Source organism: Solenopsis invicta, chromosome 8, assembly GCF_016802725.1.
Source record: "Solenopsis invicta isolate M01_SB chromosome 8, UNIL_Sinv_3.0, whole genome shotgun sequence".
Lineage (NCBI taxonomy): Eukaryota > Metazoa > Arthropoda > Insecta > Hymenoptera > Formicidae > Solenopsis > Solenopsis invicta.
The window spans coordinates 1027369-1046434 of NC_052671.1; the positions used below are offsets into that span (position 1 = coordinate 1027369).

A 19066-nucleotide genomic window follows, 5' to 3' on the forward strand; every position below is an offset into this window, starting at 1 on the left:
ATTAAAAATATATAGCAATATTCGTTACTTTTATTATTTTTACGTTTAAAATTTTCAACATTATTAATTGACTCTTAAGGGCAAGGAGTTTTGTCAAAATATTATTGTACTCTTTGAGGAAAGATTTATTAAATGAGCAATAATTTTTTGCATTAAAACGTGTAAAGTTCATTATTTATATGTCGGAAGTAGTTTTCATAAATTTCATTGCTTATCTTGTAATGGAGCCAAAGAAAAACGCATGTTAGAGATTGTAATTGTCATTGGCTTGCTGCATACACTTCCTTGAGAAACGAATAAGAATGCTCTCGGGGGTGAAGAGAGAAAGAGAGGGCAGAAAATTGGATAGTGACTTTGGCCAGTTTCCAGAAGGCATAGACTCGAGAGATTCGCCAATGGAATCGTAGCTTGGAAGAGTGGTTAGAGTTATGGAACTGGATGCAGGTGTTTTAGCTCCCACGAGACATTCCGGAGCCTGGTTATCCGTACAATCTCCCCCACTCTCTTGATACGTGATCGGTGGTGTATCATAAAATACGTCAACCAATACAGTCCACTTTTATTAAATCACCATATATCTGTTTCGTACAGCTTTGATGTGTATTGCAATGTGAGCAAAGGGGGATGTAAAAAGCAGAGTACTTGAAAAAGAGAAAGAAAATTTGTACATATTTGCTTGCTCTTAAATGACTCATAGTGTATTGATTGTGCTTGATTGGATTATTTAAAAGAAATATCAAACTTTAATCGTTTAAAATAATCTGATAATCGTGAATAATTTTGCGAAATCAATCTTGTCGCGTGACAGGATAAAGTTAAAAAAAGCAAAGTCTTTAATAAACTGTGATTGATGAAATCAAGTAGTATTCATAATTCAGTATAAATAAATTAAAATGTTATTAATTTATTTCAGAATTCAAGGTATAAAAAGAATGTTTTATATATGTGAGCAAAAGTATACAAGAAAAACTGCGATATTTCAAGTATACTGCACACTTGGATTATTAGTGGCAATCCGATAGCAAAATGACAAAAAGTTATTTCATAGACCATCGGTCTAGATACCGCCGAGACACAGGTGAAGGACGAACAAGCGAGTGCTGTGGAAATTGGTCTCACGAGTCCTCTGACCGCACTTCCTACAGAATTCATTATAATCTGACTTTCTGATATATTTGGGAAAATCAAGAAGTTAAAATAACAGTATAAATACGTTAAAAAAATGATTTTTTAAGTTTGAAATTGAAATAATTAAAAAAAAAGTACTTAAAAGTAATGTGTGTGATAAAGGTAAGAGATAAAAATAATTTACTATTAATAGTATAATTTTTATAAAAAAATTTACTCAATAACAAGCCTAAATCGATTAACGTTGCACTCGATTTTTCAATTAACACAGCTGTATTAATTGCATTATTTCAGTGTTGTTACAGTCTGTAGAAACTAAATTAGTTACGTTTGTCAAAACGGATGCTGTTCATTGCAGAAATAATTTTTTTTTTTAACAAAGTAAGCAAGATGGCGATAATCTTTAGGTAGTAAACAATTAAAAAAGCAAATGTTTTCTTAGTTTATTTACTGCTTACGTTAAAACTTAAAAAATTACGAAAACGACATTTTGATTTGATTGTAGTAGAGAGAGAAAATGAAAAAAAATTGTGGAATTAATGAGTTTTAAATGCAATGAAGCCAAGTAAAGATAAATTAATGGAAGGATAATTGTACCAAGTGTGAAAACATAATTCAGGTTGGATACGATCTTATGAGAAATAAATAAAAGATTCTAATTTTGTAGCAACCACACACATTACGTAGAACATCCCATGTGGATGGAATGACATGAAAATATTCTCGGCACGTTTTCGTTGAAGCACGATAGATAGGATATTCGCAATGAAAAGAGTACGAGAGAAAAGGAAAAGAAATGAACGTAAAATGTTCATTATACAGTCTTTGGGGACCAAGAGATAAAAGAATAGTTTTCCTAAATATGCATTGTGTGATATAAGACGCAGTTGTATTTTCGCAAGCCATTTAATTTATGTTCGTATGGCGCTACCATAATATTGTTATTTTCAATGTTTGAGATGTTTATATTTGCAATTACTATAGTTTGTAGTAACAACAGAAATTTTTATCAAAAAAGTTATATATGTAAGTTGATGAAAAAATCATTACACTGTAGTAGACCAGCTCACGGCGCGGCACGTCACATTGTAATATACTATAAATAAAAATATACAATAAATCAAACAAGAACATGATCCTCTTATTTTGTTTTTAAATCAGTGATAACTTAGAACAAAGGAGCATATTTTAATCCAACATTGATTTTTTCACGTTAATAATAATTCATTGATATAATATAGAGTACATGTTACACTTATAAAATATACGTGTACGTTATATATCGAGAATAATAAGGGAGTTGGAGATACGAGTTGTCCAGGTGGAATCTGTCAACTTTTAGCTGTACATACATGTGCGTATGCATAATTACTTTGCAGGACCGCTTATATTATCGAGCGAAGCGCAAACATACTCGCTCGGGTAGCGCGTAGCGTAGAGACATGCATTTGCTGCTGGCGAACGGATTCCATAATGACATGCCGCGTGGTAAACTAGGACATCTAATTATACTCGAGGGCCCGCCACTCGCGCGAGTAACGTTGAGCCGTCCCTGGAATGATCCTACTTCTCTCCTAGAAACACATGCCGTGGCGAAATATCCCCATCGTCTCGTCGAGGATCACTGCCAAGCGATAGCGTGCGCTTTCATGTGAGGAAAAAGAGAGCTCTTACTCGGCGTGAGATTATCCCTCAGGATATAATATCGATTCGCGACAACTCCTGAAGATACGTCTTTACTTCGTTTATTTAGATAATTTTTTTCTTAAAAAAAAAAAAATACTTCTTTTACTTCTTTCTAATTTTATTTTATTTTCATCTATTATATTTTTCTAGAAAGCGTAAGATTAAATAAAAAAGTTCCTGATAGCATTTAAACAATAATTTAAAAAATTAATAATGTTGTGAGAATAAAAAAATAATATTGAATTTTGAGCGGCAAGGCAACCACCAATATTTTCATCATGCTCACGGCGCTGAATTTATCAATGTCAATAAACCCTTAGCCTCAATTATGTGCCAATTATGAATATATTCATATAGCCGCGGTTATAAATATATAGTTAATTTTTTTCAACAACTTATTAGAAATAAGCTTTTAGTCTTAAATTTTAAATATTTAATATAGATTGTAATTACAAGAATCTTTACAAAGTTACAATTGAAATTAATTAAACGTTAATTGAAAATTTTTACTTGTTTATATTCACACGAAGATTTATTCATTAAAGTTTTTCAATGCATATACTTGCAAATGAGATTAGTGACGAACGCTCTTCTTTTGAATCATATAAATATACTCCGTACTTCTGTATTTGCAAATGAGGCATCTACAATTCTGCAAATATTTGCACGTATAAATTTCGCCAGGAGAATGGGAGAGCGCCGTGCACGTCGGTTAAATGAAAACAATGAACAGGAGATATTTGAACGACGCCTATTACTCATGCGCACGGAAACGTGAAAGATTTAGCGAAACGTTTCTCAGAGTATTTACAAGACGAAATAATTTATTGAGTTGCATATGTCTCGCGTACAAAACGTTCACGCACACGTACACACTTGTACGTATTATGCCTTTGTACGAGAATATTTTTCTCGGTCTTTCCGTCTTTCTAGAGGATTTTCTGTATATACGCGCAGAGAGAGAACATATTAACGTACGCGGCGATGTTTCGTTGATTCAATTATTATCCACCGCAGAGCGGGATAAAATCCAATTTTCGTAATAACGTCCGTCTCTTTCTGCTAAACTCACCCTCTGTGACATATCCGTTTGTATTCCCAACCATTCTATTCAAAACTATGCGAGGGGCGATAAATTATCTTGAAATGAGCAACAATATTCGCCACATGAGCCATAATTTTGCACACTTAATGCTATCCAGCTACTGATCCTCCAAGCGGTAAACTCGTAAGGATTAATTGCCGCAATACCAACGTTGGTATGAGGAGATAAATCCACATTACGTTAGATTCACGTATTTTAATACTAATTATACACGATTTCCTACAACTTGTACAATTAGTTATTAGAAACTAATTCGAGAAATTTTTAAGAGATTTTTTTCAACTAAAATATTCGGATACGCGTAGTCTTAGAATTATAAAAGAAAAGGAGAAAGAGTTTTAGTAAATTAAGTTTTAGAAATGTTAATAGATCATAATGTATATTTTAACTTATGTGAAACTTATTTGAAAAGACATAGTTGATATTACTAATTAAATATATATTTACTACAAAAAAAAAAAAAATATATATATATATATATATGTATATATATGGTATTTACCTCTTCGATATTTCTTAGCTGCAGAAATATTAGTGTCCAATTCGCTTTCTCATCTTTCTATTTCATGGTAGGTTAACTTCGGATTTGTCTGCAAGTGTTCGAATAAATTCCCGATAATTCCGAACGATCCTGCTCCCAAAATAGCAGCTTAGGCAATGGTTCCCCAAGAGAGATCTTAAGTTACATTAGTCGGTTGTAGTTCGTGCAAATGGTACCTATATACTCGCGTTTCGCGATTCTCCCGTTATATATGTATCTTCGCGAAGATATCAATAAAACGAGAAATTTCTCTAGACTTCTTTCGTTCGCGGTTAATTTAGTATTGCAGATAAACATATTCCGTATACTGACATGTCAATTAATTCTGCAAATGTTTTCTTTTTAACTTCTAGAGAAATGTCACAAGAATTAAAAATATTAGAGATATATAAAATTTGTCCATTTTCTCCATTTTATCTCCAAATTAAATTATAATTACAAATGTGTAAGGAATGTCAATTTAATTTTCAAGATTTATGTATTTAATCATAAAATTTAACAATATCGTGTGAAAAGACAGTTTTAGCTTAACTCTTCAACAACAGAAATGCAAATATAAATATTTAAATATGCATAAAATAGAAGAAGAGTGACGTGCTTATATCTCATTGAGTCGTAAAATATATAATGTAAAATACATACGGATGTGTGATACTTAAGCATGCAGTGATAATTGCTGCGAAAAAACGGAACTGCGTCCGTGTTGCAATTTTTTCGCGGATTAAACGAAACTGGAGACAAAAGGCTTTTAGCCTTTCAACTGGTTGTCAGCCGCCTGGAAAATTATGGCGGAAAATTATTTATGGCGCCTTTTACGATCCATTCTTCGCACATTTTTAAGTCTGCTAGTAACACAGCTTTCAACAAATGTCCCGTTTCAAAATTCCAAACAAAATTTTGCTATGTAAATTTATTTTAAAATGTAGATTATTTATGCTGGTAATTGTTTTAATATCTTATAGATATTAAAATAAAATAATATGTTTGCTATTAATCTTAAATAAAATTAATTGCGTACATATTAATAAATAATATGATTTGTAAAACATATACTATATAAATTTAGCCTAATAATCCAGTGCCCATATACTTAATTTATCCAAGATATCATCTTGATATTTTTGCATATAGAAATAATGAGAATGTTGTTTTCGATAAAGTTTAGTTTTATTTCCATAAAATATTTAAAATATCATAATTATTATTTTTCGTAAGATTTTATTTTTAATTGTACAGTATGCCATTAAAATGGTAAAAAATGTGTTGCGCTTTGCATTGTGTTTACACAAGCGAATTTGAGAACTCGTACTTCACATGATTTATGTAAGCGCAAAAAACGCGCATTATCGCAACGTAGAAAAGTCGTAGAGATAATGTTATACGTATTTGTTTAGTAAACTATTTTTTTATAAATCATTACTCGTAGTTTCCTGAATAATGTACGGACGAATAATAAATAACGATTTTTTAAAAGTAATATACAACAGCGTTTGGTTGCTAATATTGCAACATTGCTAGATTAAACGTCTAGATATTACATTGTAATATCGATTAATTACAATTCAAGTTCGCAAATGTTCGGTTGAGCTATTATACCTAAATAATATATTATTTATCTGAGCAAATTACGTAATATTGATAATTACGCCGCCTTTTATCAAATTTCAATTACACAAGTCGACGAGGTAACGCAGATTAATTAATGAAAACTTACCATTGAATATCGATATCTCCATTATATACATATATGTATAATTATTAGACGATATGAAATATTGAATGTAAAATATTCATTTGTAAAATGGATTTTAAAATGTAAAAAATTGAGGGAGAAAGGGAAACGGGGAGAGAGAGAGAGAGGGAGAGAGAGAGAAAGGGCGAGGGGAAAATAAATATTAATCATAAAATCAATACTAGGGAATAAAAACATCATCACATTTAATATGACTTTACAAGGTCCTTAATGATTAATAGTACCAGTATTTTACGCAAACATTTTAGATAATGTAAAACGTGTGACGCGATAAACATTTTATGCAATAAATTATGTAATGAGTGCTGAACTATTATTTTTAAACCTTTTATAATTAAAATAAAATACTTTTAACAGTAGTCGAGCTACTAATAATATGTTATACATACATTGACATATGTCTTCTTAATGTGTTTTTATAAAGACGCACTTGAAGAACTCTGTAGTAATAGAGTATTTTCTAAGAAATGTTCGTGATTTCTTCTCTTGAAAACTAAAATGATTACCAGGCTTATATTTATCAGAATATAGTATATAAGATATTCCACCGTTACAACTTTATTTTCTTACAATACATATTTTGTTTAATCTAAGGACGATTATTTTTCGACAAAAATATCGAAAAATACAATATTTGTGAAATTAATAATTAAATATAACAATGTTAGCAAAAATATATTACAATTATCAATAAAAAAAAAAAAAACACCAAAGTGTAGTACTCTCAAAATTGTCAATTAAATAAGTTATAATGGACTAATAAGAGTAACCGCGGTTGTTGATGCGTAGAAATAATAACAATTTTATCGTCTTCACATAAAAACGCTTACAAAGGAAATGGTTCACTGGCGTATCAACCGGCTAAAAATTGTCCTGGTTTTCAAACCGGTGGATTGCCCATCTAGGGAGCATCCCGCATACAGAGAAATAATGTAACACTGGTCAATAATGAAAGATTGCTAGCTAAGGATGACTTGAAATTGAGTCAAAACGTACTGTGTTTTTATGTGAAGACAATAAAATTGTTATTATTTCTACGCACCAACAAACCGTGGTTACTCTTATTAGCCCATTATAACTTATTTAATTGATAATTTTGAGAGTATTGCACTTTGGTGTCTTTTTTTGTATTACAATTATATTTTATTTTAAAGTAATTGTAATTTAAAACTTTGCTGTTATAAAACATATAATACAAAAATTAGAAAATTAATAAAATATGATATTTTTACTGATTGTGAGTAGTGTAATACTCGATTTTAATGATTAAAGATGACGTTTAATGAAGAAAACAAAGACAGTAAGATAAAGTTTATAAAAGATTATTATTCTGCAATGTTATGTTTTCAGTTTAGATTTACATTGTTAAAGAGACAAAATAGGTTTCACAAAAAAGATTTTACTTTTCGTCTCATAACGTATGAGCATATTTGAGATTAATTTATATCTGTCATATAACGAACATGCCAGAAAATAACAATAAAAGATTGACGACCAGAGTTATTACCGAATAAACATGAATTTCATGGATTGCATGCTTACGCGCAGAGAAGATAATACTCTGCAAGTATGTTGTAACGTCATAACTGTTATAGTATCGTTAGGATATTTAAGAGGAAGACTGACACAGGCACACACACACACACACACACGTACACGCTGCTTGTTCACGCACGCACGCACGCACGCAAACGATAATAGTAACGGTGTAATATGATAATGGTAATAGTGTAGTCATAGCAACGACTATTCTGTCTTATTCCATATTCCTAATCAGACAGATATTAAATTACGAGAGCATCACGAGCAAACTTTGATGCAATAATTATATTGCATCAATGTTCTCTGATTTATAAATTAATTTGTACAGAAGTATTTGTGAAATTTCTACAAGTATTAGATTATATCTATCTACAATAATTATTCGCGAAAATGAAACAATTTACAAACTTTCTGCAAAAATAACATTTTTTTAAATATACAAATTTACTTTATGTAAATCAATAAAATATTATATGTTTAAGAAACTTACATATCGAAACTGCCTGATAGTGAAATATAGATAAATAGCTTTAAACTTTAAAGAATGAATCTAATAGTTTATTACGCACTAAATATGCCGCAACGATTTTCAAAATACATGGAAAATAGTATAATTCTTTTTTAACTTTTAAATCGTTTGTGTGGCGAATTTCGGCGTATGCGGCGTAATTAAAAGAAAGTCTTGGACGCAAGTTATAAGTGCCTAATAATCAAACGCGTACACAGAAAAAAAAATTAGTATCAAATCAACAACTTATTATTTCATACAGAAAAAGAATTTGTAATCTTAAACAGACATAATTTGCTTACACGAAGAAAATTTTTTTTTTTTATATGTAAGCAATTTATTCAATTCTTCCAAGAAGATTTTATACTCTTGCTTATATATGAAACAATGAATTATTGATTTGATAGCAATTTTTTTTTTCTGTGTAGCCTCGATACAAAAGATAAAGTTGAGAAGTTGGCTGATTTCGAAGAATGCACGTAAATCGTATTGCGAAATGTTAATTGTCTTGAACAATTGTAGATCCGTGCTCACGTCAGGGATATCCCTGCAGTTGAAGAGGCAGAAACGAATCCGCGTAGAAGGAGATAACCCGTGTTATCGTCCGAAAAAGCCGACGATAATAGTCGAGAAACGCGAAGGAACTCATATATTAAGTTAGAAAGTTCTGGCACGGCGGACTACTTTCGGCTGGTACGACCAATCACGTTTGCGTAAATGGATTTGCCCTCCTATTACATTCCGTAATTAAGCATGAAATCGCAAGTTGCTTTGCGTACGGTAATCCTCGCGAGCAAATTCGCGTATTATGTACGTGATAAAGCAGGAAAGGTGATACGTTACGGCGTATTTTGTAACCATTCCGGTTACAAAATATAAGTTCAACACATAATTGCTCCCGGATTGTATTGAAATGCCGATTTGCGGGAGTCTTCCTCAACCGAAATGGGATATTCCATTCGCGGAATACCAAACGTAAAAATTCATGTTTCAAATCCATTAGCCTTTCTGTTTCATTGTAACTGTATCGATCCGCGGTACAAAGCGCAGTTAATCTACGTCCTATTCTGCTTGTCGACGAAGTTTGCCATTTATCGTAGCCCGGGTTAAATTCAAATGACTTTCTGGGTCAGCCCAAGGTTGCGCCAGCCCAAGTGCAAAAGGACGTTTCGCGACGACGTGATCGTTGGCGATATTTCCTTTCCTTTCTTTCTCCCATTTTTTTATTTCAGTTTTATGCCGTTTTCCGTCACAGTGCATTAATATGTTCGAAAACGCACATTGAGTTCGGCTGATCTCATTGCCCACTTGTTCTTATATTCTTTGTCCTTGCTCCTCACGGTCTTTACTTCTTTCATCGAAATAGGTTTAAGAGGAGAACCTCGAAGTGAGCTTTAAGACGGCTTATTGCGGCGGTCGACATGAAAAGAATCGAGTGCTTCGTGACGAGGCGAGAAAAACGAAACAAGACAAGAAAGAACTACCTTGCTCTTGTCTACTAATGTTTCATATTTGTGAGGTTTCATCTTTTTAAAGAGACAAAATGAATACACTTTAAAATTTTATTTTATTTTTTTAACATCTTTAGATCTTATTTGATTTTTTTTTAATTTTCTCAAATTTTCTTTGGTAGCAGATGCCAATTGTATGAAAATTACAATTGGAAGAATTTTTAAAATAACGTATATGTCTTAAAAGTTAATTAATATTGTTTTTTTTCTTGTAATTTTGTATATAATCCATGTCAAATAAAAAAAAGATCAAAATAGCGTTTCTTATATTTTTAGGAAACTACGTATATAAATTAAAGTTTTAACAGAATTTTATAACAGTGTATGTAGCAGCATTATTAATAATGAAATGAGTATTGGAATGAGACGAATATTGATTAAAACTCTATAAAAGGATTTATTTTAAAATAAAATTAAAATATGTGCGAGAGAAGGGAAAAGAGTGAAAGAAAGAGAAAAGAACAGTCATACGATCACTAATTTACATCCGTTAGCTTGCCTTTAATTGACATGACCTATTAAATGCTCTCAAGCATGGAAAATACCGTCGTGTGACATATTCTGGTACATCATCGTTTATATGTATTCGATTCATCATTTATGTATATTCGATTATTTCCATATTTAAATTATCATTTACAACTAATCCTTCACAAATTGGCTGAACATTTGGGAAATGCTATGTATATTATTAATATTGATTTATATGTACACATACATACATTGTAATTACATCTTACGCCAATATATGTTTAATACGTTTAATTGTGGCATAGGGCTGGTAATCCCAAAAAATTTCAGATTAACCGACAAAAAAATTATTTAGACAAAAAAGAGACAATAAAATATATAAAGCATTTAATTTTTGTATGAAATTTGATATTACTAAATAGAAAGTAAAATAAGCAATTTTAGACTGAAAATCTACCTCTTTCTCTCTATTTGCAACTTTTAATTTAAATCTTATCTGCATTAGAAATGTTAAATTAGAATTAACATGTGTATTTGCAGTACGAGAAGATAAAGAACTTTTATTCAAAAATTCCGTAGTATGTTCTAGAAATTAGCCAAAATAATATCATTATATTTAGTTACTTTTGATTCTGTGTATTTTTTCTCTTTGTTCTTTTCCTTCTCTCTCTCTCTCTCTCTCTCTCTCTCTCTCTCCACTTTAAATATCCTTAAGCAATTTATGCAGAAATAGGGGAAACCATTCGTCTATCTCTCTGTCTGTACTATATTGCGTTATCCTTCTTTCGTCCTAAATCACATTTGCGCCGACATTGAATTTTTCTGCCGTAACGCTTATCCATCAAACTACCTTCTTCTTACGCCATCAGTCTCAATGAAAAGATACCTAGCAGATTTCGCATTGCTGTTTCGCTGACATTTCTTTTTATAACCCTGGAAAAGGGCAAAAAAAAGGGAAGACATCAATGAGAGACTTGAGAGAGACAAAGGAGGAAAATAAAGTTTAAGTAAGAAGTGATGCGAATGAAGATGAGAAAGGAAAGAGCAGCGTGAAAGCATTGTAGTGACCAAAGATCTTTGCGAAGCAGAAGAGACAGAGGTGTCCTGATGTATTTTTAACGTGGCTTATCTGACCAAAGAACGAGCAACTAAACAACATACGAGGGGAAGAAGGGGCTGATTTAAAAGCCTCAGTGACTCTCAATTTGCATATCATACCTGGCAAAATCAAACTAACGAATATATCAATTTTGGCCGCTTATCTTTAACATTTTTCATATTTGTATATTTATTTTCTAAATTTGCATAGTTACACAGTTGTTATTGCAAAATATTTGAAAGAGAATATTCTTTTACGCCATCAATTACTATCGCAAACTTGCGACGAGTTAAAAGCGAGATCACCTTGTTTAAAATTTCAGCGATGCACGGCTGCTAAAAATAATATTGACACGTAGTAACGCTAATAGCACTAATATGCTTTTCGGCTATAACATTTTAATTCGACAGATGATGCGCGCGGCTCGAGTTTCTGTTTTAGTTTCGAGTTCGGGCTATATATGATACGATCAGATCTCGGTTAGAGTTGACTCACTGTTAGATGATTTCGGAAGGGGATTCTATTTGCTCTATTCATTTATGACTATCTATCTCTATCTAACACTATTCGTTACTCTGCAAACTATGTAAATTTGACTGTGCTGTAATAATCTTTTTGATCTGCACTAAATGCAAATTACATTTTTGTGCACACGCGGCGCTGAGCCGCGCAATAAATAAAGTTTAGTGAAAGAAGCTGTAGTAGTTCTCAATCTATAATATTTCAAGAAGTAAATTACTACAATACGATTTATCGTGATTATTTTTTTATTTTTATTTATTTACTTTAAGATCTTAATTTCAGGTAACTTTTACATGTACATATTTTTGTGCTAACATTTCTATTAAATTTCTAATTCTGATTAACATTACATGATGGAACAAGGATGCAAATTAATTTTGTGAATATATAATACAAATTTAATGCTTTTGCATACAACTTCAACGATTTTGACAACTACAAATAATAATCTAATTGACTTATGTTTAATTCATTGCACGTGAATGTACATTTATTTATAAATAAGTAGCTTAGTTTCAGTTTGCGGTACTCACTACATCCTATGTGAAGTTAACGTGATTAATAGATGGCTGCATCTCCCACAACGTATATTACATTTGATCAATATTCCCAATATTGCGACGTCAATAAAACGAATGCGGATGATGAAGTAAACTCTATCGTGAACCTTAATTGTGACAACGCACAGTCAACAAACAATCAAAATTTTGTTTCCAGAATTCCTATATCCGACTTGGTTTACAGTAATACATGTAATAGATTTCAAAAAAATTTTATGTCACGATAAAACAATTAATTATTTTTTCAAAAATTAATAAAACCTTTTAAATACTATAACTTTTCACTTTTAAATTATAAGTATAAGTATTTTGTGTAAATATCATTACATTGGTATAAATACTAATGTAACTTGCCATAATTTTCTGGTTACAATTAGTATAAATACTATTGTGTATACAATTAGTATATATACTATTAAATAAATTACTGAAAATCGGTTCACAAAAGGTTCAGGAAATTAAAGTAAATTGAATGAACAACTTTTAGTTCTTATACCTAATTATTTTCAACTATTACATTTTTTATAATTTATAAATTTAAATTACTTGTTTAAATCTATATTGTATGTTTTAGTGCCGAGAGATTTTACGCGTATATATAAGAGACCGACGTTCTTCCACGAAAAATATTAATCGAAAGTTATAACGTGGTAATTAAGTCGCAAAGTTTGGCAACTTTAAATAACTTCGTGGTTGGTTATAGGAATTTCTAATGGCGAGAGAGATACTGGTAATTAAAACACCTTTTATCGGAAAAAATCTGGGAATGTTCAATGAATATTCAGAGTAATGAGAATATTTAAAATAATATTTGAAATACCCATTATATTGTTTCACAATTCTTATACAGAACAGAAAGAGGGAGAGAAAGAGACAAAAAATCAAATAAAGTGGTTGATTTAAATATGATCCAGTTTCAAATATGCTTCATTTTATACTTCTTCTGAAAGCTTTCGTTGTTCACATAGATGATTAGCTACCATGTACAAAAATATACGGTTGATACAATAAAATCAGATGCAAGATATTCTAATAACTAAATAACTAAATTAATAATTAGAAAATAAATTTTCTAAAAACTAAATAATAACAATGTTCACTCGTAATTATCACAAAAATAATGACATTCAAATTGAATAACATTTAGAGTTGTCAAATATGACGATGTATAACACATCATTATATTTGACAACTCGAATTTCATCACTCTTATTCCATCGTTTGCTTAGTTCTTTTGGAATTCTCTTCCAGCTTTGGAAGTATATCGTTCGCCAACTTCATGCGCAGAAGAAAAAGTTCCCCGATCTATTATCAACGAATTTTACGCTTCGTCGATCGTCTCTACGATTTCACTGTCGACGTGCCTGTCAACGAAGAGGGTTTTTCGGTTTCCTTTAACGATCCGATGCACTTGAAGCCTCTTAGTTTATTTCCTTTATCAGATTTCCTAACTCGCTCCTTTCCGCTGATAGAGCTGAGCCGCGTTTGATTCCTGTTGCGAATAAGATCTTGACCGCAATCTCTTTCCGGATATTTCCGACAATTAAATTCAAATCTTTCACGTAATACTATTTTAATTTTAACTATATTATATTACGTATGATCGAATAATGCTGTGATATATATGCTAACTGCTTTTTATGATATATTGCATCATAAAAAAATATATTTTACATAATATTAAAGAAAACATGGGAATATTGAATAAAATTCTCTCATTTTAGAAATTAATATAAACGCGTAAATAAACGAAAAGAGATACTCAAGTACACACTTCGCTCGTAAGATCACTCTTAAAAAGATTAAAAGAATTCAATAACGCTACTTTCATAAAGGGAAGACTGTTATAATGATACTGGAAATGTTCCACGACTTGTAACGGTAATATTTCAGAATCATTCAACGTGATTTCATGACACTTTTTAAAAACTTGTAAATTAATAGAGTGCGAAGAGAAAAATACGAATTTTAAAATGATATTTTTTAACATTACGACAAAAAATAAAATCGTACAAGTTAATTAATTTTAAAATCTCTTGTTTTCCATTAACTTGAGAATTAATAATTTTCTTTCTTTAAATCCTTTACTTAGTTCGTTTGCTATCGTTTTTCATACTTAATTTGCATTTGCATATGTCGAGTTTTTCTATTACTCTTAGCTAAAAATAAAATGTTTAAGAACAAGCTTCTAAAAATGTTGTTGAAAAATATTGCAAATGTGCGACGAGTGAGCTGTCGAAAGACCGAAAATTATATTTTAAGGGTTTTTCTTAATTGAAATGTTATCAAACATAGTCTAGGAAATCGATGGAGAGAGAATTTATCAGTTTCAATATTCTATAAAATTTTCCGACTTTGAGCTATGATAGAACATTTGATGTAAGTGCTGACTCTGCTGTTAATTTCCCAGACAGCTGACTGCCGCGACTGATATGATCGATGAGCACGATGAAAGAAAGCCCATGAATACGGTGTAGAGTGTAGAGAATTATCGAGAAACGATTTTAATACTCTAATAACATTATTCCATCACGAATTTCATCAATCGATACCGATTGGACCATGTAAATGATATTACCATGCATTCAATATATTGTCTTTATACTATAATAATACCGTAATATTCTTTATTATATCATTTTTATTTTAATATTGTTACTGTAATATTATTACTGTAATACTATTAGTAGTGTTCTTCAGTGTAGCATTCTCTGTAATATTCTTTAATTTAATAATATTATATCATATTTCGTCATATTTCGATTAAACAAAACGAGCTTACACGTAACTTCATTTACACAAGACGCATTTGTAAATTTTCATTTTTTAGTGTTAATCTTCTTTCTAAGCTCCACGTGGTTTTCGCGACATCACGATTCATAATTTATTTTTTAATTCGCGTAAACACTAAGAAAAATGTTTGGGCATCCTTTCCTTTTATCAAATAAAAATGATTAACTACTATTTTTGCTCGAGCGAATACTGGGATAAGTTTTCAGTCTGTTCCTATAACTTCATAGATTTCGTAAATAGATTACATACTCTTTGTGATATCCCGCGATCAATAGACAGAATAAACATGACCTCGATGAGACCGGAAAACTTAGACTGTAATCTAACTGCTGAAAACAATAAGAGTTCTGTAATGCTCTACTTCTTGGTCTCTTCCTTGGTGTAAGATTATCGAATTCACTGGAGCACGCGGATAGAATGTGAGATAATTTATTGACATCCGGCTCCACTGTTAGTCTGATAAAAAAACGTTATTGCACCTATAATTGGTTTCGTGTTGAGTGAATTTATTTATAGATAAAGTAATGATGTACGTTCAATATTTACACGTACCTTAGTTCAAGAGTTTAAAAAGAAAGATTAAAATGCTGATGTTACGTCTCAATTATGATCTGTTAATGTCCCTTTAATGAACATATTTTTCATGGTGCAAATCCAATTTGCTTATATGTATATACACAAATTCAAGATACTATTAATTCTTTGTCACAGAGCTTCTTCCAAAGCCTATATCCTAATTATGTTATTAATTATGTCCACTGTTAAATGTTTTTTTTTACTTTATTTGAAAAAAAAAATTTTTATTAAAAAATTTAATTTAATATTATATGAATTAATTTATATAGGTATTGTAGACATTATAAATCCCTGAATACTTTTTTCTCAAAAACTTTTGAGATACTCGCATACAAGAATAAGATTGCGATAAAATTAAGAACAGTAGCGAGAGAAGAAACTTGCACCTGTTCAAAATCTGCATAATATTTTTTCATCTATTATATTATTTGTCTGTGTACCACAAATAAACAAAACAATCAATTTCGATAGTCCGCTTCGTTCACAAACGTAAAGGTACACTTTGTTAGCGTACGTGTATGTATATGTATGTGTAAATATTAAATTTTTAGACCGTAGTATCCATGCGTGGCGCGTAATAAAAATCGTTTTTCGGTAATTTGTATGCGAAATTCGTCCACGAACGCGTTTACCAAGCGGGTTGCCGATTTGCATAGAACGGATATTCGCGAGCGTTCGTGCTTGGGGGGCGCCGAATTTGCAAATCTCTCCACGCGCCGAACTTCAGAACCGAAAGGAGCTTTTTGCTCTGTCAATTCCACAGGTTACCTCTCGCGAGTTTCGCAGAGTCTGTGTTGTTCGACGATCGATACTTAAGGAGAGACAAATGGAACATAGATGAACACACGCGAGCCCGCGTATGAAGAAAGCTACTGTTCTCAACTCGCGGGAACGCGAAGAAATCAGTATTCGTGGAGGAATTTACGGTGGAATTTTGGTATCGTGTGGAAGACACATTTATCTTTCGGAATTCTTTAAATCGTCGAGACGTTAACGCGTTGGCATAGAATTCGCTCGATGACTGATCAGATTGTCTTGGAGATATCCCAAGAATGCTAATCAAGAACTTTAAGCTTGTGTCGCGAAACATAACGTCGCGAGTATCGACAGGAGAATTATTATCATTTTATTAGCAATTGTCATGTTTTTTCCTTAGATACCAATTGACGATTTCATTTTTTATATATTGAAAACAGGCTTAAATAAGTAAATCCGCATTAGAGTCATTATCATTGTAGATCCGCGTCAATCGTTACAGCAAGCAGCAGCGACAAGAGGGTAAATATCAAAGTTCAAGGGGAGATCTCGCATTGTAGCAAAGATAAAGTACCGTTAAGGGATCTTAGTGTCTCTCCCCATGAGAAAAGTTGCCACGGGGCAGGTGAATAAAGGCAAAAGGGGGATGGAGAAAGCCGCAGGCATGCCTATCGAGTCAATGCATGGTAACCACTAGAAGAACAATGAGTCCTAAATACCGCCGACTCCGCCTCGACGTTGATCGCTAGTCGTCCGCGTCCCTTTCCCGTTTCCCCGTTCACCGATATTTTCCACTGACAGTTCCACAGTTTGCGACAAGATTGAGGCAGATCGTTTTCTTCGACGATTCGATAGCAAATTGAGAATACTCGGACGTTATGTAAATGGAAAAATATTATTCCACATATATTTTTAAAGAATTTCGGTTCCTCTAAAATAGATCTATACAAGTAGATAAGATGTTGCATCGGAGAACTGATACGATTGAAAGAGCGGCAAAAAGCAAGCATTTTAGATAAAGAATTATTTTGTCACAAATTACGGCAACGTCAATGTTTAGTCAAATAAATACTCGGTCATTTTACTTTTACGCTGGATTTTATCATATGCGAGTTTTCTTTTTTTTTCAAACCATACTACTCTGAATGAGTAGTAACACAGATTTCTTACTATTTTGTAAGACTTGTATTTTGCGAATGTTGGTTAATGCGATCATGTCTGCTTGAGATTTAGTGGTAAATTTGTTTTGATTCAAATGATTCGAAAGTGCCTTCCTTTTCACGTTTCGGTGTACTCGAGCACCGAAAGTTAGCGATAAGAATCCTCCCTCTATCTCCCTCCTACTCACTATGCTATATAATTAAACACGGTAAATGATGACGAACATTCTCTTTTGTTTCATTAACTACATTAGCCACGGAATGGAATCGGGAACAGAGCGATGGGAGATAGAGAAGTGAATCGACCAATATTGCCCCAGTAACATACTTATTGTCACTATTATAACGATTTTATCTTGCTGCATTTCTCTTTTTTTCTTTTTCTCTCTGTATACATATTTCTAATTAAAACTTTTTTTCCGCAAGAGTTTAACAAAGTAAATTGTACTTGAAAGCATAATTATTATAAACAAAGCGAAATACTCGTATTACAATAAATCCTTGTAAAATATTATACGTCATTATTTTTTTATAAAAATTTTTATTAGAGTATTAGCTTTATAACGAGAAAATTAAAATTTTGTTAAATTTGAATTTGAAAAATTTTTAAATCAAAATTGTCACTAAATTATTTTTCTATAATTCTAGCCCAATAATTTAATAATAATGATATAGTACACTGAGAAAAATTTTGATCGGATTTATCCCGTTAGAAAATAATAAACGGATGTTTCCGATTATTTAGATCGGAATATCCATTCATTTCTACACATTCCAATCTAAATAATTGGAAATGTCCACTTGTTACTTTTTAACGAGATAATCCAGTTGTTATTCTCCGGACAGTTTTTTCAGAATAATATAATTTTAGTCATTTTTCTAGAATTAATCCTATTATTCTTGTATAACTTTGCATGATTAAATAGTACCTTGCACAAAAAAATATATTTCTCAACTTTAGAAAAATTCTGTTAAAGTTGTTAAAATTAACCGATAATATAAAAAGAATTTTGCCAATGATTTAAGAAACGTACACAAAAATTGTGATACTCTATAAAAGAGCAAAAGTGCTTTTAACGGCATAGTCCGTCATACCTCGTTTCGTGGATGTGGCAGTCGGCATCGATGTGAGCTGCGACGGGATGCCGGCTCTATCAGTGGCAGTGATAGCCCACGGCCGAGTTTCGTGCTTCTTCGTGGACCTCGTCGTCGTCGTCGTCGTCTTCGGGACGAGCCACTAACCTGGTAGTCATCTCCACCACGACGACGGCCAGTCGGTCATCGTCCAACAACCAAGATACGTAAGTTCTAAACACACAATAGAATTTCCCGTCAAAAGGTAAAAAGTATATATT

The 19066-nt window shown here is 31.7% G+C and overlaps 1 protein-coding gene across 2 annotated transcripts in view; it reads right to left on the reverse strand.

Moving 5' to 3' along the window:
- The window catches only part of LOC105192854, a 74784-nt gene that overhangs the window by 51300 nt on the left and 4418 nt on the right, over positions 1–19066 (reverse strand). For both annotated transcript variants that reach the window (XM_039452695.1, XM_026134234.2), the window contains exon 2: positions 18807–19019. In XM_039452695.1, coding sequence (XP_039308629.1) covers positions 18807–18834 — 28 coding nt within the window. In that variant the 5' untranslated portion in view covers positions 18835–19019. The remainder of the gene's footprint in view (positions 1–18806; positions 19020–19066) is intronic.